A 22312-nucleotide genomic window follows, 5' to 3' on the forward strand; every position below is an offset into this window, starting at 1 on the left:
TCCTTCTTTTAGGTCATATTCAGCTCTGGCCTCAGCCTCCTACTCAGTGGCACTCTGACCCCTCAGCATTCTCCCAACAGCTGACCTTTCTCTGAGGGCCTTCTCCATGGGCTGTCAGTTCTGGATCAGAGCCCCAGAGAAGGGGGAGCCCAAGGTCAGCAGAAGACTATCTGAGAGACAGCCATTAGAGCCTGAGAAGCATGCTGGGGCAGCTCTCTGGGGAAGGTCGAGACAGAAGGCAGGATAGTGAGAGTCTCAGCTGCTGCCATCATTTGTCAAGATCAACATGGACCCCACTGCTCTTTAGACACTGCTTACCCTCGCCAACCTCGGAAGTGGTCCTGGCAGCTCTGAGGGTATGCTTTGAGATTCCTGATTGGGAAGGGATCAGCAAGCTTCCCAGGACTCCAGAGTCAAATACAGAGCAAAGGGAACACCAATCAGAGCATCTGGGTTGTGGGGCCCTTGCTGAGGTGCCCCCCAGAAGCATCCCTGGCTAGTCATCCTGGCCCAAGCTGCCAGGCTGGAAATACTGCGCAGGATGCTAGGGCTAGCCCCAACCAAGGCCAGAGCAGGGCACTTGGCACTCATGGCCTGCCTGCAGGTGAACCCCTTTAGATTTTACAGGAAGGGGCACTGAGGCAGGTAAGTAGTGGGATGTGTGTACCAAGGATCTTAGCTTTCACCTCTCAGGTGGCCCTCTCTTGGAGAGTTCCCTGGGGTGCCTCTTCCTTGTCTCCCAGATTATCTTTCACCACTTACACTTTTTTCTCTTGACCCTCTTCCCATCCCCAAACCACTGCCTCTCAGATTTTCAGTCCCAGTTTTCCAGTTGCTGGAGGTCAGATGCACAGGTCTGGGGAAGCCTTGCTTACCTATCCCCAGGGGGTCCAGGCTGTGGATCATGAGCTGGTAGAAGGTGCAGCGGATGATGCTGTTGTGCAGAGAGGCTGAGCTGCTCCCTCCAGTTAGCACAGCGAGGGCACAGGCCTCAGTAGAACTCTGCCCAAGCCAGGGGAAGAGCCACAGGAAGATCTCCCTCACCTGCCTTCATCCCATAGAGGTCAGAGATAAAGCACAGAAGCCTTATCCTGAGCCTCCCCACTGCTTTGTCTCCAAATAGGAGAGGCACGCTGCTTCCTCTCTCAGCCTTCCCTCAACTCTTCCAGAACTGGCTTCTTCTATGTCCTGTCTAATTCCCCAAAGTCTTGACAAGTAGCTGACCATATGTATTAAGGATGCCACCTTACCAAGGGTTTGCACCTCCCTGGAAGTAAGTATACCCTTCTAGAAATACCCTAATCCACACACCACGCAGACCCCCTGCCCATGGGTACAACTCTATAAGCCACAGGGCATGATTGCATTTTATCATCACTCCACCCAGAGATAAGCCAGCGTATGATCCCCTTCTACAGAAAAAGAGTGAAACCTCAAAGAAGCTAGGTGGTATGCCAAGGTCATATAGAGAGGGAATGAAAAGAGCCACACTAGCACACAGGTCTTCTGATTCCTAGTCCAGTTTTATTTTCTGTCTTCTTGCTCAGAAACCATCATGGGCAGGCACATACAAACACATCTTTACTGTACACAGATGTGACACACACTTATTCATAGTGACACAAGTAGAAATATCTGATTTGCATCAGAACCTCCAAAGACAATGCTTCAATGCTTGCCTAGTTCTCCCACCCCCTCATCCCTCTCTATCTGAACTCTTCTGCCATCTAGTGGCTGCAGTGGTGCAGTACTTCATGACAGGTTAGAGATCTTTGGAGGGGTTTCAGGCCCCAGCCTCTCCTTTCAAGTTCCCCATGATTCTGTCCATATACCCTATAGAACAAGATCAGTAAGATACGGTTTTTCAGAAATTGCATACTTTCCTGCCACCTCCAGCGCTTCTCCTATTTTCCTCTTAGTTCCTCTTAGTTCTGGGGCATTCTAAAACCTCCAGGCTTTTATATGAAACGATCCTACCACATTAGGACTGGAAACCAGGCTTGAGTTTAACTGGTCCAAACAGTCATTTTGCAGATGGACAACATGAGACCCGAGTTATACAGCAGGGTAGTCGTGAGGCCAGCTGGGACCCACAGGACTTAGCTCCCAAACTAGCACCTTCTGGAAACACACTCTGGAGGTGAGAGTTCCTGACAACATAGCCCCTCCTTCCTGGCTCTCCCTGGAGGTCGGAGCACAGCCCGGTTCCCTCACATCAAAACCACAGTGCCCTGGTCTATGGCTGTATGCTGAGACTCTGCAATGTCCCCAATGGGCTGCTTCCATATGGCGCCCACCTGCAGCTTCTTGTTATCCTACTGCTGCTCCCCTGCAAATAGGAACAGGAATCCCAAGAACATAGGAGTCAGATGTCATGGAGAGACCTTACTCTCTCTCCCTCCTTCCCTCTCTCTCCAGGGCCAGTCTAACTGCCTTTCTGCTCCTGGATATGCCATTGTCTCCGATCCCCTTGAAGCCTGTATCACGGTTCCCTCTTCCCCCATTTGTAATGCTCTTTCCCTCCTCTCGTCTCCACTGAAATGCCACCTGCCTCCAGGCAGCTAAACATGATTCTTTTTTATAGATGCCTGTTCTTTTCCTTCAAAGCACTTTCTCCAATTTATTTATATGTACAAACAGCAAAAGTGCAATAAATATTTATTAAATGAACGAATAAATGAACTGCCCTCTAAATATACCTAGTCCATTCCAACTTCTCTTCCCTGGTGTATGCCCTCTTCCCTGCCTAAAATGCCTTCCCCATTCCTCTTGACTGGCTAAATCCTATCCATTTTTCAGAAAATTCGGTGTGCATTCTTGTGTAAAGCTTTTCCAAATGGCCCCTTCGTCCCCACCACTCTTTTTTTAAATATATTTTTTAGTTGTCAATGGACCTTTACAAACAATGCAGGACAGCCTAAATATTCAGGAGGACCTAGAGTCATCAGAAAAACGGTCATATAAAGAACTCAAGGAACACCTTAGACAGATGGAATGGAACCTTAAAGAGGATACGAGACAGCAAATTCAAGCAGCGAAAGAACACATTGAGAATGTATTACACAAACAGATAAAAGAAGTTAAGCACCTTTATCAGGAGATAGAGATTATAAAAAAGAATCAAACCATAATCTTAGAAATGAAGGAAACTATAAACCAAATTAAAAACTCAATTGAGAGTATCACTAACAGAGTGGAGCAAGTAGAAGCCAGAACGTCAGATAATGAAGATAAAATATTTCATCTTGAAAAGAGTCTAGCCAACTCAGAAAGGCTGGTAAAAAATCACGAGAAAAACATCCAAGAGTTATGGGATAACATAAAAAAACCAAACTTACGAGTCATCGGGATAGAAGAAGGTACAGAGATTCAAACCAAGGGAATGAGTAACCTGCTGAATGAAATAATTACAGAAAACTTTCCAGAAATAAAAAAGAAAACAGATATACAAATTGAAGATGCATACAGGACACCGAGCACACAAAATCACAGTAGACCAACGCCAAGACACATTGTTATGAAGATATCCAATATACAGAACAAAGAGAAAATATTAAAAGCTACAAGAGAAAGGAGACAGATTACATTCAGGGGTAAACCAATAAGGTTAACAACGGATTTTTCATCACAGACACTGAAAGCAAGAAGGTCATGGAACAATGTATTTCAAACACTGAAAGACAATGGATGCCAACCAAGAATTCTGTATCCAGCAAAACTAAGCTTCAGGTATGACAACGAAATAAAAATCTTTCATGATAAACAAAAGTTAAAAGAATTTGCAGCCAGAAAACCAGCATTGCAAAGCATTTTGAGCAAAACACTACACGAGGAAGAAATGAAAAACAATAACCAAAACCATCAGAGGGAAGTGCCTCGGTAAAGACAGAGGGCGAGGGGAAAAATAATCATGGAGAAACAAACTAAATTTTTTTTTTAAAAAAGGATAAATAATCAAACATGGATGGAAGTACAAACCATATATCAATAGTAACTCTGAATGTTAATGGCTTAAACTCTCCAATAAAGCGACATAGGCTGATATCATGGATTAAAAAAACAAATCCAACAATATGCTGCATCCAGGAGACACATCTGATTGGAAAAGACATACACAGGCTGAAGGTGAAAGGATGGGAAAAAATATACCACGCACACGGTCCTCGTAAGCAAGCAGGGGTGGCCATCCTCATATCGAATAAAATCGACTTCAAGACTAAGTTAATCAAAAGGGATAAAGAAGGACAATATATACTGTTAAAAGGAACCATTCACCAACAAGACATAACAATTATCAATATTTATACACCAAATAATGGCGCTGCGACATTCATAAAACAAATTCTCCTCAAGTTCAAGAATCAAATAGACCACAACACAATAATTATGGGTGACTTCAACACACCTCTCTCACCATTGGACAGATCCTCCAAACAAAAGTTGAATAAGGAAACTATAGAACTCAATACCACAATCAATAACTTAGACTTAACTGACATATATAGAATATATCAACCATCATCAAATGGATATACTTTTTTCTCAGCAGCACATGGATCCTTCTCAAAAATAGACCATATATTATGCCACAGGGCAACCCTCAGTAAATATAAAGGGGTGGAGATAATACCATGCATTTTATCTGATCATAATGGAATGAAACTGGAAATCAATGATAAAAGAAGGAAGGAAAAATCCTACATCACATGGAAAATGAACAATATGTTACTGAATGATCAATGGGTTACAGAAGACATAAAGGAGGAAATCAAAAAATTCTTAGAGATAAATGAAAATACAGACACAACATATCAGAATCTATGGGACACAATGAAAGCAGTTTTAAGAGGAAAATTCATCGCCTGGTGGTCATTCCTCAAAAAAAGAAAAAACCAACAAATAAATAAGCTCACACTTCATCTCAAAGCCCTAGAAAAGGAAGAGCAAAACAACAGCAAATGTAGCAGAAGGCAAGAAATAATTAAAATCAGAGCGGAAATTAATGAAATTGAAACAAAAGAAACTATTGAAAAAATTAACAAAACTAAAAGTTGGTTCTTTGAAAAAATAAATAAGATTGACAGACCTTTAGCCATGCTAACAAAGAGAAGAAGAGAGAGAACTTAAATTACTAACATACGGGATGAAAAAGGCAATATCACAACAGATGCTACAGAAATACAGAAGACAATTAGAAATTATTTTGAAAACCTATATTCCAATAAAATAGAAGATAGTGAAGACATCGATAAATTTCTTAAGTCATATGATTTGCCCAGACTGAGTCAGGAGGATACACACAATTTGAACAGACCAATATCAATGGATGAAATTGAAGAAGCCATCAAAAGACTACCAACCAAGAAAAGCCCAGGACCGGATGGGTATACAGCGGAGTTTAAAAAAACCTTTAAAGAAGAATTAATACCAATACTTTTCAAGTTATTTCAGGAAATAGAAAAAGAGGGAGCTCTTCCAAATTCATTCTATGAGGCCAACATCACCCTGATTCCGAAACCAGACAAAGACACCTCAAAGAAAGAAAACTACAGACCAATATCTCTAATGAACCTAGATGCAAAAATCCTCAATAAAATTCTGGCGAATCGAATACAAAAACACATCAAAAAAATTGTGCACCATGATCAAGTAGGATTCATCCCTGGTATGCAAGGCTGGTTCAATATACGGAAATCAATAAATGTTATTCACCACATCAATAGACTTAAAGATAAGAACCATATGATCATCTCAATGGACGCAGAGAAAGCATTCGACAAAGTACAGCATCCCTTTATATTCAAAACACTTGAAAAACTAGGGCTAACAGGAACGTACCTTGAAATTGTAAAAGCTATCTATGCTAAGCCTCAGGCTAGCATCATTCTGAATGGACAAAAGTTGAAGGCATTCCCTCTAAAATCTGGAACAAGACAGGGATGCCCTCTATCACCACTTCTATTCAATATAGTTCTCGAAACACTGGCCAGAGCAATTAGACAGACGAAAGAAATTAAAGGCATAAAAATAGGAAAAGAAGAACTTAAATTATCAGTATTTGCAGATGACATGATTCTATACTTAGAAGACCCAAAAGGGTCTATAAAGAAACTACTAGAACTAATAAATGAATTCAGCAAAGTGGCAGGATATAAAATCAACACGCATAAATCAAAGGCATTTCTGTATATCAGCGACAAAACTTCTGAAACGGAAATGAGGAAAAACACTCCATTTACAATATCCTCCAAAAAAATAAAATACTTGGGAATCAACCTAACAAAAGAGGTGAAAGATTTATACAATGAAAACTACAGAACCCTAAAAAGAGAAGTAGAAGAAGATCATAGAAGATGGAAAAATATACCCTGTTCATGGATAGGCAGAACTAACATCATCAAAATGGCGATATTACCCAAAGTTCTCTACAGGTTTAATGCGATGCCAATCAAAATCCCAATGGCATTTCTTGTAGAAATAGATAAAGCAATCATGAAATTCATATGGAAAAATAAAAGACCCAGAATAGCAAAAGCAATTTTAAGCAGGAAGTGTGAATCAGGCGGTATAGCAATACCAGATTTCAAACTATATTACAGAGCAATAGTGACAAAAACAGCATGGTACTGGTACCAAAACAGGCGAGTGGACCAATGGTATAGAATAGAGGACACAGAGACTAATCCACAAAGTTACAACTATCTTATATTTGATAAAGGGGCTAAAAGCATGCAATGGAGGAAGGATAGCATCTTCAACAAATGGTGTTGGGAAAACTGGAAATCCATATGCAAAAAAATGAAACTGAATCCCTTCCTCTCGCCATGCACAAAAGTTAACTCTAAATGGATCAAGGAGCTTGATATCAAATCAGAGACTCTGCGTCTGATAGAAGAAAAAGTTGGCTCCCATCTACATATTGTGGGGTCGGGCTTCAAATTCCTTAATAGGACACCCATAGCACAAGAGTTAATAACAAGAATCAACAAATGGGACTTACTTCAACTAAAAAGTTTTTTCTCAGCAAGAGAAACAATAAGAGAGGTAAATAGGGAGCCTACATCCTGGGAACAAATTTTTACTCCTCACACTTCAGATAGAGCCCTAATATCCAGAGTATACAAAGAACTCAAAAAATTAGACAATAAGATAACAAATAACCCAATCAACAAATGGGCCAAGGATCTGAACAGACACTTCTCAGAGGAGGACATACAATCAATCAACAAGTACATGAAAAAATGCTCACCATCTCTAGCAGTCAGAGAAATGCAAATCAAAACCACCCTAAGATACCATCTCACTCCAGTAAGATTGGCAGCCATTATGAAGTCAAACAACAACAAGTGCTGGCGAGGATGTGGAGAAAAGGGTACTCTTGTACATTGCTGGTGAGGATGTGGAGAAAAGGGTACTCTTGTACATTGCTGGTGGGACTGCAAATTGGTGCGGCCAATTTGGAAAGCAGTTTGGAGACTCCTGGGAAAGCTGGGAATGGAACCACCATTTGACCCTGCGATTGCCCTTCTCGGACTATTCCCTGAAGACCTTAAAAAAGCATGCTACAGGGATGCTGCCATATCGATGTTCATAGCAGCACAATTCACAATAGCTAGACTGTGGAACCAACCCAGATGCCTTTCAATAGATGAATGGATAAAAAAAAATGTGGCATCTGTACACAATGGAGTACTATGCAGCAATAAAAAATGACAAAATCATAGAATTTGCAGGGAAATGGATGGCACTAGAGCAGATTATGCTTAGTGAAGCTAGTCAATCCCTAAAAAACAAATACCAAATGTCTTCTTTGATATAATGAGAGCAACTATGAACAGAGCAAGGAGGAAGAGCAGGAAGAAAAGACTAACATTAAACAGAGTCATGAGATGGGAGGGAAAGGAAGAGTAAAGGGAAATTGCATGGAAATGAAGGGAGACCCTCATTGCTATACAAAATTACATATAAGAGGTTGTGAGGGGAATGGGAAAATAAACAAGGAGAGTAATGAATTACAGTAGATGGGGTAGAGAGAGAAGATGGGAGGGGAGGGGAGGGGGGATAGTAGGGGATAGGAAAGGTAGCAGAATACAACAATTACTAATTGGGCATTATGTAAAATTGTGGATGTGTAACTGACGTGATTCTGCAATCTGCATTTGGGGTAAAATTGGGAGTTCATAACCCACTTCAATCTAATGTATGAAATATGATATGTCAAGAGCTTTGTAATGTTGTGAACCACCAATAAAAAAAATTAAAAATTAAAAAAAAAAAGAAAAAAATATATATTTTTTAGTTGTCAATGGACCTTTATTTTATTTATTGATACATAGTGCTGAGAATCAAACTCAGTGCCTCACACGCAAGGCAAGTGCTCTGCCACTGAGCCACAACCCCAGCCCTTCCACCACTCTTTTTTCAAATCTTTTTTTTTAGTTGTAGATGAACACAATATCTTTATTTTATTTGTTTATTTTTATGTAGTGCTCAAATTGAACCCAGTGACATATGTGCTAGGCAAGCACTTTGCCACTGAGCCACAACCCAGCCTCCAGCCCTACCACTCTTAATCCAGCTGACTATATGTTTCTCTTCAAATGTTGCATAGCAACAGTGAGCACATTTTGTGATATTAAAATCCAACTGTGTGATCAGATAAGAGCTAGTGTCTTGTGGGCAGTATGGAGCAGCCAGCTAGGAAGTGGGACAGCCCTGGACCGTTCACGCACGACAAAGAAAAGCATTCAGCCTGCAGTAGTTTGCTACTTTGCATTCACAACCTTGAAATACTATTTGAACTCATTGTTTAACTTTTCACACATATGCATTGTCTACCCAGCTAGACTCTTGTTTCTTTCTTTCTTTCTTTTTTTTTTTTTTTTGCCATGCAGTGAACTTATAATCATCTCTATTACCTGTGGCATGGTATCTTGTACACAGTAAGTGCTCAGTAAAGGTGAGCCAGATGAGTAGATACTCTCAAGGGGCCTCCAGTACTGACTTCAAGCAGCAGATCACTAATGGTTGCCCCAGTAATTCTTCACCTTCCATTGCTTCCCTCCCCCACCAACCTCCACTGCTAAACCAGAAGTGTATACACTACACTTCCTTCTTTGTTCAGCTCAGAAAAGACAGAAATAGTACCTGATCCAAGGCCACCCACCCACCCATCCAATTCATTCATTCAGTTCTTATTTACGGAGTATCTGCTGTTTATATAGTGTCATGCTATTGACTTTAGGGATAAATGAAGTCTAGGACTTGGATTTTTTTTTATCCAGAAAGGAATTGAGACAAATATAACAGATGCAAAACAAAGCGGAATGTGGTTCATGACACAAAAGTCAGAGATGAACATTCTGTGCTAAGAGGGCCTGGAATGCTTCTGCAGTAGGTGGAATTCAAGTTTTAAATGACAGGAAAGACTTGAGTGCTTGGACATACATTGCTGAATGAATGAATGAATGAATGAATGAGTCAGAGTAGAAAGAATCAGTCTGAATATAAAGCGAGCACCGTGCATTTTGAAAACTTGTACTCCAATAAAGTAGAAAATATCAAAGGCATCGACAAATTTCTAGAATCATAACTTGCCCAAATTTATCAGGATGATATACACAATTTAAACAGATCAATTTCAAGCAATGAAATAGCAGATGCCATCAAAAGTCTACCAACTGAGAAAAGCCCAGGACCAAACGGATACATAGCCAAGTTCTACAAGACCTTTAAAGAAGAACTAATACCAATATTCCCCAATTTATTTCAAGAAATAGAAAAAGAAGCAGCACTTCCAAACTCATACCAATATTCCCCAATTTATTTCAAGAAATAGAAAAAGAAGCAGCACTTCCAAAATTAAGGCTGGGGTTGTGACTCAGCAGTAGAGCGCTCACCTAGCACATTCAGGGCTCTGGGTTTGATCTTCAGCACCACATAAAAATGAAGAAATAAAATATATATATTATATACATATATATATGTATATATATATAAATCTGGCAAATCGAATACAAAAACATATCAAAAAGATCGTGCACCATGATCAAGTGGGATTCATCCCAGGGAAGCAAGGTTGGTTCAACATATGGAAATCAATAAATGTAATTCATCACATCAATAGACTTAAAGATAAGAATCATGTGATAATCTCAATAGACTAAGAGAAAGCATTTGACAAAATTCAGCACCACTTTATGTTCAAAACACTAGAAAAACTAGGGATAACAGGAACATATCTCAACATCATAAAGGCAATCTATGCTAAGCCCCAGACCAACATCATTCTAAATGGAGAAAAATTGAAGGCATTCCCTCTAAAAACTGGAACAAGGCAGGATGCCCTCTTTCACCACTTCTGTTTAACATAGTTCTTGAAACACTGGCCAAAGCAATTACACAAAATAAATTAAAGGGATACACATAGGAAAAGAAGACCTCAAACTGGCACTGTTTGCTGATGATATAATTCTATACCTGGAAGACCCTAAAAATTCCACCAGAATATTTCTAGAACTAGTAAATGAATTCAGCAAAGTGGCAGGACATAAAATCAACACCCATAAATCAAAGGCATTTCTATACATCAGTGACAAATCCTCAGAAAGGAAAACTACCCCATTTTCAATAGCCTCGAAATAAATAAATAAATAAATAAAATACTTGGGAATCAACAAAGGAAATGAAAGATCTATATAACGAAAATTACAGAACCTTAAAGAAAGAAATCAAAGAAGACCTTAGAAAATGGAAAAATCTACCTTGCTCTTGGATAGGCAGGATTAATATTATCAAAATGACCATACTTCCAAAATCAATATACAGATTTAACGCAGTTCCAATCAAAATCCTAATGACATTCCTCATAGAAATAGAAAAAGCAGTCATGAAATTTGTCTGGAAAAATAAGAGACCTAGAATAGCTAAAGCAATCCTTAGCAGGAAGAGTGAAGCAGGTGGCATCACTATACCAGACCTTAAACTACACTACAGAGCAATAGCAACAAAAACAGCATGGTACTGGCACCAAAACAGACTGGCAGATCAATGGTACAGAATAGAGGACACAGAGACTAATCCACAAAACTACAATTAGCATACATTAGACAAAGGTGCCAAGAACATGCATTGGAGAAAAGATAGCCTCTTCAACAAATGGTGCTGGGAAAACTGGAAATCCATATGCAACAAAATATAATTAAACCTCTATCTCTCACCATGCACAATACTCAACTCAAAATGGATAAAGGACTTAGGCATACAACCAGAGACCCTGTGTCTAATAGAAGAAAAAGTAGGCCCTAATCGCCATCATGTGGGATTAAGCCCCAACTTCCTTAATAAGACCCCTATAGCACAAGAATTAAAATCAAGAATCAATAAATAGGATGGACTCAAACTAAAAAGTTTTTTCTCAGCAAAATAAACAATCTGTGAGGTGAATAGAGAGCCTACACCTTCAGAGCAAATCTTTACCCCTCACACATCAGATGGAGCACTAATCTCTAGGGTATATAAAGAACTCAAAAACCTAAACACACACAAAATAAAAACAAAAACAAATAACCCAATCAATAAATGGGCCAAGGAATTGAAGAGACACTTCTCAGAAGATGATGTATAATTAATCAACAAATACATGAAAAAAATATTCATCATCACTATCAATTAGAGAAATGCAAATCAAAACCACTCTAAGATATCATCACACTCCAGTCAGAATGGCAGCTATTCTGCATACAAACAACAATAAGTGTTGGCGACGATGTGGGGAAAAGACACACTCATACATTGCTGATGGGACTGCAAATTGGTGCATCCAATGTGGAAAGCAATATGGAGATTCCTTGGAAAATTGAGAATGGAACCACCATTTGACCCAGCTATCCCTCTTCTCTGTCTACACTCAAAGGACTTAAAAATAGCATACTACCGGGACACAGTTATATCAATGTTTATAGCAGTACCATTCACAATAGCTAAACTGTAGAACCAACTTAGAAGATGAATGGATAAAAAAAGTGGCATATATACACAATGGAATATTACTCAGCAATAAAAGAGAATAAAATCATGGCATTTGCAGGTAAATGGATGGAGTTAGAGAAGATAATGCTAAGAGAAGTTAGCCAATCCTGAAAAACCAAATACCAAATGTTTTCTTTGATATAAGGAGGCTGCTTCATAATGGGATAGGGAGTAGGAGCATGGGAGGAATAGACTATCTCTAGAAAGGTCAGAGGGGTTGGAGGGGAGGGGAGGGTACCTGGGGTTAGAAATGATGGTGGAATGTGATGATCATTAGTATCCAAAGTACAGGTATAAAGACACAAATTGGTGTGAATATACTGTGTATACAACCAGAGATATGAAAATTGTGCTCTATATGTATAATAAGAATTTTAATGCATTCTACTATCATATATAAATAAATATATATATATAAAAAAGTAATTTACAAAAAAAAGTGAACACTATGCATTTTAAGAAATCCCCCTAATTGCTTCACGATGCACCTTTAAGATTACTGGGATATCTTGTTGGACTCTCACCCAGTGAATTCTCTTTAGAGGCAAATAAATGTTGAGGGTCAGGCTTATCCTTTGGGACAGCTGGCTCTGTCCACAGAGGGGCCAGAGACTGATCTTTGCCCCATGGTACCACACCCTTAATGACTTCTCTGCCATTCAAATTTATTCAAGTCAAATATTTTTCTGTGGGTTCTTCACTTATGGCTAACCTCAGAATGCACTCTAAATTTCTAAAACTATTTACATTTTCTTAATCAGTAATGCCAACTGTGAAATAAACAGGGCTAGTATTATTACTGTTATTTTGATAGATGAGAAAATTGACATGAAGAGTTCATGACAGACTCATGCATATTCTTAAAAATTGTCACAGAACCTTCCTGATCCCCAAATCTCCATTTAGAGGGGTCTTTTTCCAGCATAAATAGGGAAATGAGGTCAAATCTGTATTTTTTAGTAGCTCTCTTTAAAATTATTGACATTTCAACCGGATGTAATTGAGTGTCTATATTTGGGTGTGGCCCAGGGGTCCATTTAGCAGGGTTTTGGTTTTGGTTTTGGTACTAGGGGTGGAACCCAGAGGCACTATATCTCCAGCCCTTTTTATTTATTATTTTGAGACAGAGAGACTCGATGAGTTTCTAAGGCTGGCCTCAAACTTGCAGTCCTCCTGTCTCAGCCTCCCCAGTTGCCAGATTATAGGCCTGCAATACTGCATCCAGTTTTCATTTAGCAGTTCTGACAAGGAGCTCCTTTCTGAATATCCCGTATCTGCACACATTGCTACATTTGCCTCTCATGTCACACTGTCCTCCCTCCTCTTTCTTCAGTCTAATCTCTCTCACCTTCTCTTTACAAAACTAAAATAGCAAAGGGGGAGAGGAAACCCATAAGTGTGTCATGTCAGCCAAATACCTTAGCACGGGAGATGCCTCTGGCTGGGAGTGAGGAATGGGTCTCTTGCTGCTGTTTATGGGAACCTGGGGTAGAAAACTGTGGCAGGCACTCAGAGGCTTGTTCTCCTGACCTCCAGTTTCTATCTGCCACTGATGTAGCAATTTCTTTTCTAGAATGTACATTATGCACTTCCTGTACCACACACTTTAGTCTGTGATCTTTTCTTAAACATTCATTTATCAAACATATCCTGAGTCCTCAGTCAGTTCTGCCTGCACCCAGGCCACACTCAAGAAGGAACACGCTTCCCTGTGGCCCTTCACTGAGCAGTCTCCCCTGAGCCCATGTTCCGCTGTACTGCAAACCTGGAACTTCCCAGATTCCTCCCTCTCCCTCCCTCAGAACCCACACCCACACCGATTAGCCATCAGACCTAGTTCTTGAAAGTTCTCAGATTTGGCCTGGTCTTTCCCTTCCTCTGCCTACACACATGCAACAGGCTTCTGCCTGTTGATCTGTTCTTCTTCTGGTTCATTCTCCACCCGTCAGAGCAAAGCACACCACTGCCCACTCCCTGCATTCCGGAGCCCCCTGTCCTCAGGAGGGCGTCTCGCCGCCTGAGCCTCATTCACCTCTTTCACCATGCAGTTAATACAAAAAAGATTCAGGTAATTGACATCCCTTTTTCCATAATAAGCCTTTGAAACCTGGTGTATATTTTATATTTCCAGCACCTCTCAAATTGGACTAGCCGTGTTTCAAGTGTCTAAGCTGCATGTCGCTCGCGGCCACCATTCTGGAAAGCACAGCTATCACCTGTGCTCTTTCATTCCTCTGGCCTTTGCACAAGCCTACAAGACCCCAGCTCAGTCAGTAAGCTGCCTGTCCTTCAAGATTCAGCTAAGCTTCATCTCCTCTAGGAAGCCTTCTCTGACTCTCTTATCTGCTCCTGCAGCATGGAATCCCTTGGCACTGACCTACATCATTACACATGACACTAACTATTGGTTTTACTTCTCTGTCTTCCACACTGAGGAGGATTCACTGTGTAGCTGATGAGGCTTAAACTTCAGGGTCTCTCTCGCCCCTACACATACATCTTTCAAGACTTGTACCTAGTTTTGTAGCAATGACTTTATATCCTTTTTCTTGACAAGTATCAAGTTCCACAAAGAACCTGTATCACTTCCGGTTCCACCATTAGGCTGAGCTCCCTGAGACCTGGAAATATGACTGATTTCTATCAACAGATCCCAGATCTGACACAGGCTCACACAAAGGTATTTAAGAAGAATGAATGTTGGGGTTCTTGAGGGCTTAGTCCTGGGCTATTTCTTTCATCTTTCCGAGAAGGATGGGTCACCCTTATTTGTGTGTGTGTGTTGTTTTCTGTTTTATTTTTTATTTATTTGGTTTGGTCAGCCTTGATTTCAATTACCATACATTTGTTGGTGATTCACAGATTTTTACTTCCAGCCCAGACCTTGTTCCTGAGCTCCACACTTATTCATATAACTAACTGCATCCTGGACAATATTTACTTGGAGGTGAGTGGGTAGATGCCCAAACTCACCATTTCATACTGGGAGCTCCTGAGTTTCTCCCTAAAACCATCCTTTCTCAAGTCATCTGTTTCAACCGCACGAGCTGAAAAGCTCAGCATCATCCTTGACTTCTCCCACTCTCTCACCCTCCACATTCACTTCATCACCAAGTCCAGATAACTCTGTCTTCAAAACATCTTTTAAAGATATGTGTGTGTGCATGGGGGTGGGGCGCATGGTAGCAATAATAGTCATCATCCCCCCACTTACTCAGTTTTGCTTTCTTCGGTTTCAGTTACTTGTGTTCAATTATGGTCTAAAGATATTAAATAGAAAATTCTAGATATAGACAATTTATAAGTTTTAAAGTGCACACTGCTCTGAATAGTGTTATGAAATCTCACCCTGTCCCTATCCTGCCTGGGACATGAATCATACTTTGTTCAGTGTATCCATATTGTATATAGTTAGTCATTTAGTAGCCCTCTTGATTATCAGACTGACTATCTTGGTATATCACAGTGCTTGTGTGCCAGTGTTTTGTTATTTAATAATGGTCCCAAAGTACAAGAGTATTAATGCTGAATATTCAAAAATTTGCCAATGAGAAGTTATCAAGTAAATGCTATACATTTAGTTTGATATTATTCCCAGGTTCAGCCATTCACTGGGGATCTGGCAATGTGTTCCCACAAATAATTAGAGACTACTTTCTCAATATATACTGCTGGATGCTCATAATAGCTGCTCTTTCCCCCGCGAGTGCTGGAGATTGAACCCAGTGCCTCATGCATGCTAGACAAGTGCTTTGTCACTGAGCAACACCAGCCCCATAACAGCCATTTAACTGAACTCCCTGCTTCCACTTTCACATACCTACAATTCAATTTCTACCCGGCAATTACAGAGGGACCTTTTAAACAGTACTGACATTATATTATTCCCCTATTGAGCTTCAAATAAAATTCAAACTCGATATATGATTGCCAGCTCCTATCCTCCTCTCCAGAGGTATCCTGTACCATTCTCCCTGTACTCACTAACCTTCATTCATGCCAAATTCCTTCCAGCTCTGAGCCTTTGCAAATGCTATTTCTTCTTCCAGAAATCCTTGCCCAGTTTTCTTCTCATTCTGAAAATCTCTATTTATACCTCTCCTCACACCCCAAAAGGCCTCCCCCTATAAAGACAGCGATTGTACCGTCATTTTCCATCACATGCACTGTTTATTTCTGTCATACTCTGAAATTATCTTCTTAACTTCTTTTACTTATTTATCATCTCTATGCCCACTCCCCCACACTAAAAAAAATATTTGTTGGTTTTATTTCCAATCAATTCAGGGAGCAGAGCATTGAGAAATCATGCTGTTCTTTGTAGAACACCACAAATATCTAATTTTATATGAAATATCACCATATGCACAGGGAGAAAATATTACTGTGTTGTATGAATGCATGTAAACTCTCAATGATGGACATATAAATATCCATGAAAATAGCAAACTGATGGGCTAGGCATGATCAGATGTTTGAGTTTTGCTGTTCATATTAGTTTTGGGGGCATTTCTTTTGTCATCTATTAGCATTCACTATCAGGTTAACACTGAAAGTATATAATCTTAAAATTGAGAATTCTTCTGGGCAAGATGGCACACACCTATAACATCAGGAGCTAAGGAGGCTAAGGCAGGAGAATCACATGTTAAAAGTCAGCCTCACCAGTCAGAATGGCAATTATCAAGAATACAAGTAACAATAAATGTTGGTGAGGATGTGGGGGAAAAGGCACTCTCATGCATTGATGGTAAGACTGCAAATTGGTGCAATCACTCTGGAAAGCAGTATGGAGATTCCTCAGAAAACTTGGAATGGAACCACCACTTGACCCAGTTATCCCACTCTTCAGCATATAACCAAAGGACTTAAGATCAGCATACTATAGTGATACGGCCACATCAATGTCATAGCAGTTCAATTCACAATAGCTAAGCTATGGAGCCAACCTAGGTGCCCTTCAACAAATGAAGGGATAGAAAAAATGTGGAATATTGTGTATATATACCACATTTTTTTCTATCCATTCATTCTATCCATTGTGTATATATACCAATGGAATATTGTGTGTATATATCATTCAGCCATAAAGAAGAATAAAATTATGGCATTTGCCAGTAAATAGATGGAACTGGATACTATCATGATAAGTGAAATAAGCCAGTCCCAAAAGATCAAAGACTGAATGTTCACTTTGATATGCAAATGCTAACACATAATAATGCAGGGGGAGTGGGGTAGAAGTTTTTGGGATTAGACTAATGAGGGGAAGGGAGGGGGAATGGGAATAGGAAACACAGTAGAATGAGTCGGACATAACTTTCCTATATGAATATATGACCAGTGTAACTCCACATCACAACTTGTACAACAACAAGAATGGGAAGTTATACTCCATGTATGTATAATATGTCAAACTATACTGTCATGTAGAACTAAAAAGATATTTTTAATTTTTTTTTAAAGTCTAGAAGGCAAGATTAACATGTTACTAGGGTGATAAAATTATAAATGGTTTTATTTTCTTCCTTACACATTTCCAATTTTTCTGGATTCCAAATTTTCAAATTTTATGCAATAGTTATCTGTAAAATAAAAGATTTAAAAGATGATGTAAAAAAAAAAAAAGTCACCCTCAGCAACTTAGCAAGGTCCTAAGCAACTTAGCAAGACCCTGTCTCAAAATGAAATATAAAAAGGGCTGGGGATGTGGCTCAGTGACTAAACATCCTTGGGTTCAATCCTTGGTACCAAAAGAGAGAGAGAGAGAATTCTGCTGTGGGTGTAGAGGCACTAGAGGTACCTCTAGTCCCAACTACTTGGGAGGCAGAAGTGGGAGAATCGCTTGAGCCCAGGAGTTAAAGACCCACCAACATAGCAAGTCCGCATCTCAAAAAATAAAATAATTCTACTCTTACCCTCTTCTCCTTACCATCTTCTCCAATTGTCAGGAAACTGACTACTATTCAAGGAATTGAAGGAGGGAACCCCTTAGCCCAGGCTAGATGGGCTCCTTGGTAGCACAGGGGATTCCAGGAGACTAGATGGGCGGGGCTCTCCGAGGCCCTTAGGCCCCTGATGGCTGCTTCCTGTCAGAGCCTCCTTATTTCCACTGCAGGAGCTGGCTGTGCTGCTACTGGTAGGAGTGCTTGGGACAGATGTGAACCCCACAAGATGGGAGAATCACCATTACAGAGGCACTGACTTGATTTGTCTTCTTGGGATATTATTGACTTTTTTTTTAATACTTATTTTTTAGTTGGACACAATATCTTTATTTATTTATGTGCTAGGCGAGTGCTCTACCACTGAGCCACAACCCAAGCCCTTGTTGACCTATTTTAAAATAAATAAGTAAATACTGCCAGGAAGAGAATAGCCCTCAGGGCATTCAAGAATGGCAGACTTTCCCTAGAGTTCCACATTTTGAGGTATTCTTGAGGGCAGAAGGTGAATATGGGATTTCCAAAAGGACCCAAACAAGGCCCATTTCCTGACTTGAATCCCTTTTTAAAACTTTTTTAAATATTTATTTTTTAGTTATAGGTAGACACAATATCTTTATTTCATTTTTATGTGGTGCTGAGGTTTGAACCCAGTACCTTTTGTGTACTGGGCAAGTACTCTACCATTGAGCCATAATCCCAGCCCCTGGCTTGAATCCCTTTTTGCTATGGGACTACCTTCCTTCAGATGGCTTGCCCTTCCTAACTAATCTTCTGACTCCACATATAAAGAAGAACCCATCGTCCTTCAAATACCAGTAAGGTTTTCAGTTAGTCTGGCACCTGACTTTGCTGTCTTCTGACTTTCTATGACTCTGCATGTGCACAGTCAAGGCAGATCAGAGATTTATCATTTGGGGCAAGAACAAATACATCAAGAGCTTCAAAACAGGAATAAAGCTTTAAAGAGAGCTATGTTGATAAATATACTAACAATGACCATTTCCTTATTGGGGTCACAGAAAGCATCCTCCAACTAATATATGTCAATTTAACAGTGATGTCTGAAATATTCTTAGCACTGAATTTTTTTCAGACATTATCAAAGGAAAAACTCTAAAATACTACATATCTATGATCAATACTAAAACATTTGTTTATTTCTGGAAATATTCATATGTAGGAAAAAAGAAAATCTTTATTCTGATTCTGGATACTCAGGGCAGAACAAAAAGTAAGGTAAAAGGTACTCCAGCTCAGAAACTCAACAGGTATCTATTGGGTGAATATTCAGTGAGAAAATAAATCATTTGGGCTGGGGTTGTGGCTCAGTGGTAGAGCACTTGCCTAGCACGCATAAGGCACTGGGTTCGATCCCCAAAAACCACATAAAAATAAGTAAACAAATAAATAAAGGTATTGTATCTGTCTCAACTAAAAAAAATATTTTAAGAAAATAAATCATACTCTGCTGATTGTATGTCTCCAAGTTGTCCAGGTGGGAAAATATCTGCAAGTGCCTTGCTCTTAGAAAACACCATGGGGCCATTCCCAATTGTTTATGGTCTGTAGCTGCTATACTGCAGGGATGTAGTTGTAACAAAGACTGTATGGCCTGCAAAGCCTAACGTATTTACTGTCTAGTCCTTTACAGAAAAAGTTTGCTAACCCCTGCATGAGTTCATCCTGCTCATTGTACAGATGAGCCTGTTTGAAAAGCAAGCACTTTGCACAAGGGTCCCTCCATCACATTTAATTTTCTCTCTGTTTGTCCCCTCTATTGAAAGATACAATCTTTTTGTTTCTCACATTGCTTTTCGCTTAGGTGTTTACTAAATGGTGTGTTGAGTTGTGTTGACCTGCCCAGGGTATCGGGGACAGTTAGCAGTGGGGCCTGGCTTAAAATCCAGACACACTGATTTATGATCAGAGGTAAGATTATCAACTAATTGAGTAACTTTGACTTGGTTATTTATATTCTTTGAGCCTCTGTTTCTTCATTCACAAAATAAGTAGAACAATCTAATCTTGTGGTGTTTAATGAGACATTGTTGAGCTACTGAATGTGTAGAATAGGTCCTCTACAAGCATGGACTCCTTCCTCAACTCCTTTCTCTCACTAATTACAATTCCTGGACTGTTAGGTTCCTGAAGAAACCAAACCAAATATTTATGGACCTATGTAAGGAACCCTTTGGAAGATACAAAGCTTAATTCCCCATTAGGGATAATGACGAACTTGATGTGGTGATCACCTCCTTTATACTTCACCCCAGGCTGACAGCAGAGGAAAGTGGAGGCCAGGTATCTTTTCTGCCTCTGTTTCTCTCCAAAGAGGAGTTGGCTTATGCTGCCCTCCATTCTGTCCCTTGCTTAGACTTCACAGATTGCTAGGATTATGACTCTGCTTACCAACCCTTGCTGCTTGGCTCTCAACCACTCTGCCTTCTCTACTTTTCTCTGACCTCCTCAACATTGGAGCCATGTCTGATTGAAGAAGTGCCGTTTCCTTGGCCCCTGGCTTCCTCCAGGTGATGCCTGAAGAAGAGACCCCTTAGTCAGGGTGAGGAATGCACCAGTAAATAAGTGGGAGAGAATGAACAAGGTATGTTCATTTCCATACTTAAAATTTCACAGTTAAAGTAAAACACTTTACAGGGGTGGGTACTTAAGTTGAAATGAAAATTCTCACAGTTTACTAGATCAAACATTGGCTTTTCATAGAGTTGCTTCATGAATTCAAAACAGAATAGCTTGCCCTCAGATTGCCAGTGAAGTCCAGTATAATTTATTTCCCTCTCACCAGTGAAACACAGCCAAAGATACAAGCAAGGGTGGTTCTCTCTCCCTCTCTAGCTACAAGAAACCCCAGGGTGAAACTCTAAATCCACATGTATTTTAAAAACTTTTTTTTTCAGTACTGGGGATCAAACCCTGGTGTGCTCTACCACTAAACTACATCCCCAACCCTTTTAATTTTTATTTTTATTTTCAATTTTGAGATGAGATCTCACTAAACTGCCTGGATCAGGCTCCTCCTGCCTGGACCAGGATCCTCCTGCCTCAGCCTCCTGAAAAGCTGAGGTTATAGGCATGCACCACCATACCCAGCTTAAAAACATTTTTAAATAGCTTGAGTTATTTTGAACTAATTTTTCTTTATTTATTTATTTTTTAACTCAGGGGTGCTTAACCACTGAGCCACATCTCCAGTACTTTTTAAAATATTTTATTTAAAGATAGGGTCTTGGGGCTGGAGTTGTGGCTCAGCGGCGGAGCGCTCACCTAGCATGTGCAAGGCCCTGGGTTCGATCCTCAGCACCACACAAAAATAAATAAATAAAATAAAGGGATTGTGTCCAACTACAACTAAAAAATTTAAAAAATTTAAAAATAAATAAATAAATAAAGACAGGGACTTGCCAAGTTGCTAAATGACTCATTAAATTGCTGAGGCTGGGGCTGGGGATGTGGCTCAAGCGGTAGCGCGCTAGCCTGGCATGCGTGCGGCCCGGGTTCGATCCTCAGCACCACGTACAAACAAGGATGTTGTGTCCACCGATAACTAGAAAATAAATATTGAAGTTCTCTCCCTCTCTCTCTCTCACTCTCTCTTAAAAAAAAAAATTGCTGAGGCTGGCTTTGAACTCGTGATCCTCCTGCCTAAACCTCCCAGTCTCTGGGATTACATGTGTGCACCACTATGCCTGGCATTTTGAACTAATTTTAATGGTAACTCCTGCTTATGGATTTTTAATTTTAAATACAGAGTGGTTTATTTTCAAGTATAGTCTGTAATTCAACTTGCTTTTTAAAAAAGACAGTGCTGTCAATTAAAAATCACACTGGATCTGTTTCAACAAATAGATAGGAACAAAATTAGTATGCTGCTTACTGGTTGACAGAGAGCTGCTGCTAAAGCTCTTGAACTCTCTCTAGTAGGTTATAAATTCTCTTTTGGAGTCATGATTATGTTTCATTTGCTTAGCAAGCTTTGCTTTGATGGTCTAGCTCTGATGAAATAGAAGATTCAGAATTCATAGACTTTAAATAAAAGCAGAATTACCTCAAAGTCCCAAGAGGCAAGCCAGAGGTATTTGGAGCACTGCTGTGTGATATACACCAAGGCTTCTCTGAGAGGAGAGACCATGGCTTCATGACCCGTCCTCAGCAAGGCCTGCCCTGGGAACTTCATTAGGAGGGAGGCTCCTGCTTCTTCATTTTAAATGACCTAACAGGCTTTTTTTTTTTTTTTAATCTATGGCTTCCTGGAGCACTCATCTCTTCAAAAATAGTGCTGAGTGGAGTGTTAGGAGGCTGAATTCTGATTCCAATTC

The 22312-nt window shown here is 39.9% G+C and overlaps 1 protein-coding gene and 1 long non-coding RNA gene across 4 annotated transcripts in view; both read right to left on the reverse strand.

Moving 5' to 3' along the window:
- Nucleotides 1–22312, reverse strand: part of Slc24a1 (solute carrier family 24 member 1) — a 43142-nt gene that overhangs the window by 15750 nt on the left and 5080 nt on the right. Inside the window, exon 3 of one of the 3 annotated variants that reach the window (XM_078049449.1) lies at nucleotides 853–990. The exons of the other annotated variants lie outside the window; for them this stretch is intronic. Within the exon in view, the coding sequence (XP_077905575.1) occupies nucleotides 853–990 (138 nt within the window). The remainder of the gene's footprint in view (nucleotides 1–852; nucleotides 991–22312) is intronic. 3 annotated transcript variants of the gene reach the window in all.
- On the reverse strand, nucleotides 1505–11993 carry LOC144377718 (uncharacterized). Its single transcript, XR_013438739.1, has 2 exons — nucleotides 8312–11993; nucleotides 1505–2894 (listed from the first exon to the last, which is right to left on the reverse strand). It is a non-coding gene; the product is annotated as an uncharacterized LOC144377718 (long non-coding RNA).

This window comes from Ictidomys tridecemlineatus, chromosome 5 (genome assembly GCF_052094955.1).
Source record: "Ictidomys tridecemlineatus isolate mIctTri1 chromosome 5, mIctTri1.hap1, whole genome shotgun sequence".
In the NCBI taxonomy this organism is placed as follows: domain Eukaryota; kingdom Metazoa; phylum Chordata; class Mammalia; order Rodentia; family Sciuridae; genus Ictidomys; species Ictidomys tridecemlineatus.